Source organism: Chrysemys picta, chromosome 3 (genome assembly GCF_011386835.1).
Source record: "Chrysemys picta bellii isolate R12L10 chromosome 3, ASM1138683v2, whole genome shotgun sequence".
NCBI classification, from domain to species: domain Eukaryota; kingdom Metazoa; phylum Chordata; order Testudines; family Emydidae; genus Chrysemys; species Chrysemys picta.
In genome coordinates this window covers 23983185-23995056 of record NC_088793.1, presented here as the reverse complement: position 1 = coordinate 23995056, position 11872 = coordinate 23983185, and the positions used below count along the sequence as shown (strand labels likewise).

At 45.1% G+C, this 11872-nt stretch overlaps 1 protein-coding gene across 4 annotated transcripts in view; it reads right to left on the bottom strand.

Annotated features, from left to right (window-relative positions):
- Positions 1 to 420: 420 nt before the first annotated feature.
- Positions 421 to 11872, bottom strand: part of HS1BP3 (HCLS1 binding protein 3) — a 74306-nt gene continuing 62854 nt past the window's right edge. For 3 of the 4 annotated variants that reach the window (XM_065587604.1, XM_008163068.4, XM_042848684.2), the window contains exon 7: positions 421 to 2001. In XM_065587604.1, the coding sequence (XP_065443676.1) occupies positions 1770 to 2001 (232 nt within the window). In that variant the 3' untranslated portion in view covers positions 421 to 1769. Of the gene's footprint in view, positions 2002 to 7148; positions 7222 to 11872 lie in introns of those variants that run through there. The other variant, XM_065587605.1, reaches the window with a different exon arrangement.

Sequence of the window (11872 nt, the reverse complement as noted above, 5' to 3'; positions counted from 1 at the left end):
ATCTTTCACAAGCAGCTCAATCGTGTTAATAAAATCCATTCCACGCTCGTCTTACTACATTCTGTTGGACACCAAGTCAATATTATGTCTCAACTGAGTATGTCCTCCAAAGGAATCACATTCCAGGGCTTCTTGGGCTGAGGTCACTATAATCTGCAGGCGAGGAAAAGAAGTTTGTGGAGTCTAATTAAATATTTTGCTCAGGTACTAATGGAAGCCATATAAGAACCATAGATAAACTTCTGTGTCCATCAGTGAGCTTTATCTGAACCATGCTTCAATATTTTCTTATTTATATACATATTTTACTACACTCATATGGCAATAAAAACGGACCATTCATCACAGCTTAGGTAATTAGAACCCAACTTTCAACTCTCATCAGCCCTTACTTTAGGATATAATAAAGAACAACAGTACTTAAAGGTTAGCATGTCATTTTATTATAGTGAATCTTATTTTACATGGTTCAAATCTAATATTGATTTTTTTGTTCCTTTAAACAAAAATGTACTTAATACATTATCTTTTAGAATAAAGAGAAAATTATGAATAGAGAACATGGTAATTATTAAAAAATATATTTTTAAAGTGCTTTATAGGCTTTTTATTATGTTATGCATTAAAAAGGCAGATTTGGGGTGTGTGACATGGCTTAAATATACTAGCATTTCACTGCTGGAGACCTTGAGGTGCTGGGTTAATTTCTTACTTTTCACAGGCACTAAAATTTCACGAAAATATTCAGATTTTTAAAAAAACTATTTTATCACCCCGAAGTTGCTCCTGCCTGGCTATAAAAATTAAACAGATACCGAAGGGCCCACCATTTAGCATCATTCCACTCCCATGTCTTTATAGAGATGGGGCCAAGCCCTGAAGTTTAGATCAGGAAAAAGATCCAAACTTCCTAAATTTGTCTGTGTATCTACAGATGGCCTGAAATACAGCTCTAGTCATTTGCTAACTCTGCACCATGTTCCTGTGCTGACTATCCGTAGTCGGAAAATCTGTACATAGATTTGCAGGGTCTAGCCTTGTTTCACTATTGTGCTAGATCTCCCCTGAGCTGGAATTTGTGTATCTAAATAGCCAATGGCAAGACATTGACACTATATGGCTGTATCTATACTGGGGGTAGGGACAACTTTCTCTGGGACTCAGTGAGTGCCTGAATAGGGGAAGAATGGTCAGGAATTCGGGATTTTAATCTCTCTCTCAACTACAAAGAAGGTGGAATTTAGTGTATCCACAGAAGCATTAACTGGCTGCATCTCACTGAAATGACAGCAAGGGAGGGCAGGTTGCTACAAGGATGGACAAGAGAAAAAGGATCACATTTCCAGTTAATTGAAACATACGGTCTCTTATTCAGCTAATGGAGTGAAGGGGGCCCCACTAGACTGTATTCATGCTTGTAGCCTATGCGGTTTGCTCTAGCCCTTTCGGTCTAGTAATAGATTAATGTTACAATAATTTGACATGACTGTAGTACACAGAATCTATAGTGTTGTATATTTTCTACACCTCTTAAAAAAAAAAAACCCTGAAAATATAAGGCAACATTAGATCATAATTGCACTGTAGAAACACACACTCTTTACCACTTAGAGCTTGTGAAATAATCAGACTTGCTGCTCTCCTAATCATGACAAGTTGACAAATGTAGTGACAATGAAGAATTCGAGCTAACTCCTGCCTCCCTCAACATACGAGGTCAAAGGCGCTTGGATAAGGCAGCCTCGGAAGACAAAAAAGAAATAGACTCTTCAAAAGAGACTCATGTCTTGGTTGCTGATAGATTCGTTGTCCTGAATGTACTGGAGAATGTCTACCTCGTCCATGGTTTGAATCTTGTCTTCCTTCGGCTTTGCTGGAGGGGCTGGGCTAACATTGTTCTTAGTGGTGATTAATGGCTTCTTAAGCAATGCCGGTTTACATGGCAGCCTGGGTTTTGGCTTTGAACTCACTCTCCAGAGCCTCTCTAAATCCTCTTCAACCCTAAGGAAAGCAAATAAAAAAACAAATGCACATGTGACTCCTCATTGGAGCTGACCAGGAATTTTTTGACCAAAAATATTTTCCCTCAGAAAATGCCAGTTCACTGAAACTGAAACTTCATGGGAAAGGGTTGATTTCAACCAATTTCCCATTCTGAAAATTCTGGAAACTTTGAAATTGTCACAGAAAACGGTAAAATGAGACACTAAATGAAAAGTTCAATTTTTTTTATTTGAAATGACTTTTTATTTAGAAATGCAAGTTAATGTAGAGTAAAGAAAAACTTTAAAAAATTGAAATTGAAACAAAACCTTTCCGTTGACCAAACTGATTTTTTTTTTCCTGTTCACAAAAGTTTGAGATTGATTTTTTGCCTCAATTTGGAACGGGAAAATATTTTTGAAATTTCATCATTTTTCACAGGACAGGCAAACTCTTTCCTGCCCAGCTCTGCTTCTCAGACAAACAAGATGAACTACAAATCTAGCTGCTAATGCTGATCTGGATAAAGTTAACCACAGAATGGCTTGTTCACACATGCTCCTGTGAAACAGAAGGCTCCTTTGATCTGTGTGGATTATGCTTTTTTAGGGTAACTTTTCCCAACTTTCTAATCAAATAATATTCAAACAACATCAAAACATACAAGGAAAAATTAAAATAAATTAAGGGCATTTATATTGTTTGGCTGGATTGAACGACGTAAGTATTAGTGTGAGATTTCAGGGTGGGATAAAGCACTCTGCATTGGTCTAACTCTACTGCCGTTGAAGTCAATGGTAAAACATGGGAGCAGGGTCAGTGCTGAACCTTTGAAAAATCCCATCTTTGATCATTCTGAAAGCTGCAGCTGGAAAGACCCCCTCCCCCCCTTGGCTGGATGGGGGAAGTTCTGCCATGCACGGGGTAGTGCTAGATTGACTGGGTGCACCCCTCTCTGCAGCAGCAATGACTCCCCAAGAGCAATATGCACAGAGCAAGTGAAGATGGGGATAAGGGAAGGGGCAAAGCCAGACTCTTCACTTCTGTGTGGATTCTCTGGTCCTCCCGCTAATGCTGTGGCACCGGTGGCTGGAATGGGTTTGGCGGAGCAGCTCTGCAGCCACTTTACTGCCTGGGGTGGGCAAAGTTCCTATTAATTGTATCCCTTTTCACACACTGTGTTAGTTGGGTTGGGATTTGGCCTTGGATTTGGCCCTTATCTCAGATCAGTTAGCAGGTATTTTGGCTCCCTGTAATGTTATTTATACTTTCTTGTTCATATTTTCCCCACCACATATCTGCTCCTGTTGCGCTAGCTGGTGGCTTTGGGGTATACTGGGTGAAATCCTGGCTCTATTGAAGTCAATGATTTGACTCCCACTGACTTCAATAGGGCCGGGATTTCACCCCTTATATATTTATTCACTGGTGCCCCCAGCAGAGATTTAATAATACTCTCTACTAAGCACAGCAGAGCAATAAAGGAGCCATTGGCAGGCTATTAAATGCAAAGCAAAGCTGAGGTGTTCCGTAACCATAGAAGCAGTTTATTCTGCTTATAGCTCCAGCACCATGGCCATTATTCCACATAGGCGATAACAAAAGAAGAGTCAACAAATCTGAGACGCTTCTCTCATCACATCATCCATCCCAGTTACAATTCTATAAATATTTGAATTTTAAAATACTCAAAGAACTCCCTCATCATTATTACTACTAGCAGAAATAGTATTAGTTTGGCTTTCTTAAAAGATACAACATAGAATTTCTGACTGTACTGTCTAGACGAGTGGTTTTCAACCTGTTTTCATTTGCAGATCCCTAAAAAGTTTCAAATGGAGATGTAGACCCTTTGGAAATATTAGACATAGTCTGCGGACCCCGTGGTCTGGGGACCACAGGTTGAAAACCACTGGCGTAGAGTGAATCTAGTTGAACTTAACGCCATTTGGGCCATGCAATGGCTAAGTAGCACCTTGATCTTTCTATTTAACAACTGTCTTTCAGCCTTTTAAGGTTGTTGGAACTTGGCTCCTTATTTGAAGTCAAACATTTTGACAACCCCCTTACGTTTACTATAAAAGTAAAAGTGTATAAATGATAAGCCTATATAATACAACTACATTTGACCTCACAAACTTGGAAGGTGTTGCTAACCATGAAATAATTCTGGAAATTTTATTTTCTCTGCTTTAGATCATAACAACATTTTCAATGCCTTGCAACCTCCCCGATTGCCTTCCATGTCCTGGTAGGAGTTACAGTTAGAACTGGGCAAATAAATGATTTTTCAGTACAGCAGCAGTTCCAAAAAAATTGGGGAAAAAATTGGTTTGGTTTCAATCAAATCTGAAATTTAAATAAATTGTGATTAGTTAAAAAAGTTCATTCTGGGTCTCAACGTGGGTCTCCAATGTCCACTGTGAGGGCCCTAACCAATGAGGTAAAGGTTAAAGAGCAGTATGATTGCTCAGAGCTCCAGTCTGAAACTGGACACTAGCCTGTTGAGAGTCTTTGGGTTAAGTTTAGAGGCGAGAGCAACAAGGGTGATGTCGTGGTGGGCGTGTGCTATAGACCACCGGATCAGAAGGATGAGGTAGACGAGGCTTTCTTTGAACAACTAACTGAAGTCTCCAGATCACAGGCCCTGGTTCTAATGGGGGACTTCAATCACCCTGACATCTGCTGGGAGAGCAATACAGCAATGCACAGATAATCCAGGAAGGTTTTGGAGAGTGTTGGGGACAACTTCCTGGTACAAGTGCTGGAGGAACCGACAAGGGGCCGTGCTCCTCTTGACCTGCTGCTTACAAACAGGAAAGAATTGGTAGGGGAAGTAGAAGTGGGTGGCAACCTAGGCAGAAGTGACCATGAGATGGTTGAGTTCAGAATCTTGAAAAAAGGGAGAAAGGAAAGTAGCAAAATACGGACCCTGAACTTCAGAAAAGCAGACTTAGACTCCCTTAGGGAACTGATGGGCAGGATCCCCTGGGAGGCTAATATGAGGGGGCAAGGAATCCAGGAGAGCTGGCTGTATTTTAAAGACGCCTTATTGAAGGTGCAGGAACAAACCATCCCGAAGTGCAGAAAGAACAGCAAATATGGCAGGCACCCAGCTTGGCTTAACAGTGAAATCTTTGGTGAGCTTAAACTCAAAAAGGAAGCTTACAATAAGTGGAAATTTGGTCAGATGACATGGGAGGAGTATAAAAATATTGCTAGAGCATGCAGGGGTGTAATCAGGAAGGCCAAGGCACAACTGGAGTTGCAGCTAGCAAAGGATGTGAAGGGTAACAAGAAGAGTTTCTACAGGTATGTGAGGAACAAGAAGGAGGCCAGGGAAAATGTGAGACCCTTACTGAATGGGGGAGGCAACATAGTGACAGATGACGTGGAAAAAGCCGAAGTACTCAATGCTTTTTTTGCCTCGGTCTTCACAGACAAGGGCAGCTCCCAGACTGCTGCACTGGGCAACACAGCATGGGGAGTAGGTGAACAGCCCTCACTGGTGAAAGAACAGGTTAAGGACTATTTAGAAAAACTGGACATGCACAAGTCCATGGGTCCAGATCATAGGCGCCGACTCTGTGGGAGCTCCGGACCTGGAGCACTCACGGGGAAAAATTGGTGTGTGCTCTGCACCCACCGGCAGCTCCCCGCCCCCCTGCCCCAGCTCACCTCCGCCTCCTCCCCTGAGCGCGCCACCAAGTCCTACTTCTCCCACCTCCCTCCCAGCACTTGCGCCGTGAAATAGCTGTTTCGCACGACAAGCGGTGGGAGGGAGGGGGAAGGAGAAGGAACGCGGCGCACTCGTGGAAGAGGTGGGGCCGGTGCGGGGATTTGGTGCGGAGTCCAATAGGGGCAGGGAGGGGCGGAGTCGGGGCGGGGCCAGGGCACGAGCACCCACCAGTACCAAGGAAAGTTGGCGCCTGTGGTCCAGATCTAATGCATCGCAGGGTGCTGAGAGAGTTGCTGATGTGATTGCAGAGCCATTGGCCATTATCTTTGAAAATTCGTGGCGGGGGGAGGTCCCAGACGATTGAAAAAGGCAAATATAGTGCCCATATTTTAAAAAGGGAAAAAAAAGAGAACCTGGAGAACTACAGACCAGTCAGCCTCACTTCAGTCCCCAGCAAAATCATGGAGCAGGTCCTCAAGGAATCCATTTTGAAGCACTTGGAGGAGAGGAAGGTGATCAGGAACAGTCAACATGGATTCACCAAGGGCAAGTCATGCCTGACCAACCTGATTGCCTTCTATGATGACATAACTGGCTCTGTGGATATGGGGAAAGCAGTGGATGTGATATATCTTGATTTTAGAATTCTTGCCAGCAAGTTAAAAAAGTATGGATTGGATGAATGGACTATAAGGTGGATAGAAAGATGGCTAGATTGTCGGGCTCAATGGGTAGTGATCAATGGCTCGATGTCTAGTTGGCAGCCGGTATCAAGCAGAGTGCCCCAGGGGTCAGTCCTGGGGCCGGTTTTGTTCAACATCTTTATTAATGAGCTGGATGATGGAATTAATTGCCCATCCTTCAGTCAAACACATACATTGTAGTCTGCAGACCGGGGCCTCAGATTGTGAGCTCCAGGTCAGGAACTATATCATCTTGTCTGTCTGAAAACCATCTAGCACATTGTGGGCAATCCCACAGAACCAACCAACCAACCACTAATATTTATCATGCCCTGGGTTTTACTGTTTTCATCTTAGATTATAAAAACGGAAAAGCTTTATCCTGTATGACTTTTTAAAAAATTATCAGCAAATTTCCTGTAAAATTTACACAGGATGTGTCTCCTCTTACCTCATTTCTCAACGTTCACATGTGTTTTCTGTAATAATCTGCCTGCTAGCCCCAGGGTGAGTCCCATTCCTAGAGGTATCCCTTTGCACAATGACAATTCTCTTTCATTTTTGACTGAATAAAATTCTGAAGCTGGCCACAATTAAATAATACATTTTCTGCATGAATATTCTTAGGCCATAAGGAAAAAGAGGTCCTGTGTTCACACAGTACAATGCAAAAAATGAACCAGAAATATACAACCCACAAAGACATAAAGGACAGAGAAAGACTATGGTACATCAAGGCTTGCCCCAATTATTTTCCTTTAGGCATTGAATTACATTTTCCTGTGTTAAATCAAAACAACACACCTTATTATACTGCGTGTGCAAACAAGAAGGGTTTGGGCTGTCATCCAAATTGACAAAAACAGAGTTGTTCATCTGTAATAATGAGGGTAAAAGTGGGATAAGATATTTAACTAGCCGTGCTGAGTGTTGCTCACATACACAGGACAGAGCTTCAAGGTAGACAAGGACTTGACTTCCCGGAATATCTCGAAGTGATCTTGGGGTTTTTCACTATCCTCTGGAGCATGGAGCATGTACTAAAACTGGGAAGTGTATTCTCCACTATCTTTTTCCTCTGACTGCAGGAGACACATGGGCATAGGGTGAGCGGATGTCCTTGTTTTGATCAAAAGTCCTAAGGTAAAATTTTCAAACCCATCTAAGTGATTTAGGTGCCTAACTCCCATTTTCAAGAGTGACATGCTCAAATTTTCAAAGAATTTAAGCATTACCATGCTCAGCGTCAGAGTGCCTAACTGATTTAGGAGCCTAACTCATTTTCAGAAGTGACTTAGGCACTTGGGAGCCAAAATCCCATTGATGGTCAATAGGATTTAGACTCCTAAATCAGTAAAGCATTGCAACACTGAGCACAGCAACGCCTACATGCCTTTACAAATGTGGGCCAGCACTTGGCAGCATAAGCCTCACTGAAAGGCAATGGGACTTCAGAGTCTCAGTCACTGAAGTGTTTCTGAAAATTTTCCCCTAGTGTCTCAGGCAGTTTAGTGAAGCCAGTTTCACCTCAGTTTCACTAGCTCTAGCCAAGTGTCCAACCAGCTGCCTTTCCCACTCCCTAGCTATGCCTGTGCTCAAGATGCAAAGTATCGTTTGAATTATTAACATAGCAAATATGCTCAGACATTTCTAGCCGTCCAGCAGCTCAGAAGGGAAATTATTAAGGCATGCAAAAAACTTTTTGTTTTTTTAATTAGAAATAGTTTCAAATAACAAACATAGGAAGCTTTTGAAAAGAAAATTTAAAAGAAGAAATTTGCAACTTTTTCCTCTGCACTGAATCAGAGGGACCAAAGATTCACCTTGGTCTCTCTCACTCCTAGGCTAGCAGGTTGATGCCATAAACTGGGATTCCCAGATGTCACATAGATGGCATGGTACTGAAAAATTAATTAAGCTGGCATCAGTGTTAACCATTGCCATGGTCTAGTCAATACTTAGTTTAACGGAGTTCAGACAGTCTGAACGAATGTCCAAGCAATTGGCTATCAACTTACAAGTATCTGCCAAGTTGTTTCAAAACCACAGATATTATAATCTGAAGTAAATACCCCCGAATACCAGAGGGGATAGGAGAAGGGTCTGTGACGCTAGGCAAGGTTACTGGGACATGTGCAGTGTGGGTTGTTTTGTTTTTTTAAATAAAATCCCTTTCAGTTCAATTCAGGGTAGAACAATCACAAAAGTCAGAGATGGAACAGACCTTTTTGGGCATGATCCAGCCAAGCACTTTAGCACGTGCTGAACTTTAAGCATGTGAGTAATCCCATTTGTTCGGGTTAAGAATGAGTTTAAGAGTATCAGTGCCCTAGTGCTCAGGGCAGGACTGTTTCATACAGGGCGCCCTCTGGTGCTTTGTCAAGTCTAATCTTAAAAATCTCTCATGGGACTGAGCCTCTAGCCTGTCACCTGGAAGACTATTCCTTAGGCCAGGGGTCCCCAATGCGGTGGCCGCGGGCGCCATGGCGCCTGCCGGGGCGTCTAAGTACACCTGCGTACTGGCCGGCGGACAAGCATCCACCAAAATGCCGCCGACAAGCAGCAGCATCCAGAGGTGTCGCCGCCAAAATGCTGCCGATTTTCGGCGGCATTTCGGTGGTGACGCCTCTGGATGACGCTGCTTGACGGCGGCAACGCCTATTGACGTTGCCGCTTGTCAACGGCATTTCGGTGGATGCTCGTCCGCCACCACGGTCCTCCGTGGCTCGTCGTCTGGCACCCGCCAGACAAAAAAGGTTGGGGATCACTGCCCTAGGCTAAAAGGCTACGGGTGTGAGGAAACATTTCCTGATCCTTGGCCTAATTTTTTTTTCTTTTTGTTAATTTCACCTCATCACCCCTTAATCCTAAGGATACCCTAAACAATTCCTTCAGATACTTCTAGTCAGTAACCATGTCCCCAAGCTACACAACCACCCTCCGTCATCCTTCAATAAAGCTCTACACATAGAGCCAAACTCATCCTTGATGTAATTTCACTGAAGTCAGAGTTGTTCCAGGGATAAATTTTACCCATTAGGGGAATATTCAGACCCTTTCCTCTGCCTTCATGGCTCAGGTGGGGTTCTGCTGTGCAAGGGAAAGGATGAATAGGGAGGGAGGGGAAGGAGATCCCCTCTATAGTGTGACACCTTGCTCCATATAATCTTGCTGCACAGCAGAGCACAGGTCAGGGGTAGGGGATGAGGAATGGATCTGGGTGAGGCTAGACAGCCCACAGAGGTTACTTCTGATAGGAGCCTCTATGGAGTGGTTGCACAGGTACTTTGTGCCTGATGTCAATGGTGGGGTTCTCCTCCCTCTCCCATGCACCTTCCAAACACCCAGCCCAGCTACCCAAGCCAAGCACTTGGCTCTGGGTTTTCACCTTAACATCCTCTCCAGAATTTGTCACATCAGCCCTTAATCATGTTTGTATTAGAGTCAGTTGAAAAATTCCTGTGTGATACTGAACCAGAGATCAAACTGCTGCCACATATCCCCAGGACAGATTCCCTGTTCTCTGGTACACTATGTAATAAGTAATAATTCTATCCCTTCCTCCCCCACTGCACAAATACTGAGTGAATCAGCAGCCTAGAGTGACAAAGCTCTGGCCATACACAGAGAGATCAGGTATAGATTTCAGGACTTCAAACTACAAATGTAAAGGCTCAACTAGGTGCTTTCAGTGTTGCTGTAGCCGGGTTGGTCCCAGGATGTGAGAGAGACATTGGACCAACTTGTGCTGGTGAAACAGACAAGCTGTCGAGCTTCACAGAGTTCCTCTTCAAGTCCTGTAGGTCAAGGGTGAACATATTTTCCCCAAGGAAAAAAGGGACACTCCTGGGCTAGTCCAAGCCCTCCTTGAGGTCCCCCAGTCCCCCCATGCTTGGGCTTGCCTGAGCCCTCCCTGCCTCCCACCCACACGGGGCCAGCCTGAGGTCCTCCTCTCACTGGTGCCTGGGGCCAGCCCAAGTCACCCCGCTACCTGCCTGCGACACGCCCCCCATCCAAGCCACCGCACTGCCAGCTTGCGACCCCACCACCACACCTAGTCCAAGCTCCCCTCCCCCCCCCGCTACCCTTGCTGCATGCACGGCCGCATGGCTGATGGTCTGAGCCCCCACACCGCATGCCTGCACATGGGGGGCCGCCTGAGGTCCCCCTGCACATGGGGTGGGCCGGCCTGCCCGAGCTGCTCTCCGTAGCCCTCCTTCCAGTGCAGGGCTGGTGTTGGCACTGCCCCTGCCACACGTTCCTCCATGCTCCACTAGGGGTTCCATGTGCGGGGGGGTCAGCTGCAAGGTGAAACGCTGCTCACAGCCTACTCCCCCTGCCATGCGGCCAGCAGAGCCCCTCCACCCGGGGAAGCAGGGATCCTCCCACCATGGGTAAGCAGGGACCCCCTTGCCCGTAGGCTGCCCCAGGTGTGGGGGAGGGCACACCGCGCTCTGGGTTCTCACCCGTGCAAAGCGGGAGCTGATGGCGGCACGGCAGGAGTGCTGCCCAGTAGGCAAGGGGGGCGGTGGGACAGGAGCAGCAGCAGGAATGGGGGGGAGCGTCTGAGTCCGGGCGCACTCTCACTCCCCATCCCTGGCACTGCTGCCGCTGGAGGAGGCAGCAAGGGAGATTCCAGCGCCAGCGCACGCTGGGGAGAGTGGGGGGGGGGGGAAGGGGGCATGTCTGCTTGCTGGTCCCCTCTGCTGGCTCTGTGCTGCGATCCCAGAAAAGACAGGACAATTTGCCCGTATTTAACTAAAAGTTGGGACACCTGGAAGAAGGCTTAAAAACGGGACGTCTGGTCACCTTATATACGTCCTCCTTTGTAGTTCGAAAGCTTGTCCGTTTCACCAACAGTTGGTCCAATGAAAGCTATTACTAGGGTGACCAGATGTCCTGATTTTATAGGGACAGTCCCGATTTTTGGGTCTTTTTCTTATATAGGCTCCTATTACCCCCCACCCCCATCCCGATTTTTCACGTTTGCTGTCTGGTCACCCTAGCTATTACTCACCTTGCTCTCCATTAGGTGTAGCATTTGTCAAGGTCAGACATTCTGTTCCCTAGAGGGCAGGGATACGCATGCCATTGGCCATTAACCTGGTTGGTTATTGTGACTTTCAGAAATTCTGATTCATTTGGAGTTGCACTTTAAATCTTAGTTAGCTTTAGTCATAGCAGCTAAAATGTTTATCGCACAGTCCTAAAACACCAAACAATATACGGCCTCAGAATGCTGCTTAATAGAAATAATAATTAAAAAAAAAACCCAGAACCTGATACCAGAGGACAGTTCAGTTTCAAACAGGTCTATGAACTGGTAGTCCTAGATTTTGAAAGACATGGGTTAGCTAGAGATCTTTTACAGAGAACATAGTACATAATGTGCGATCTTTGTCTCACAAGCCACTTTCAGTGCTGTTGTGCAAGTCAGGATGTCTGATGTTTTGTTGCTTGATCATGAAAGACATGGTTAACAACAACGTGAAATGCCTTAGGCCAAGGTGGAACCAAGGACTTACAT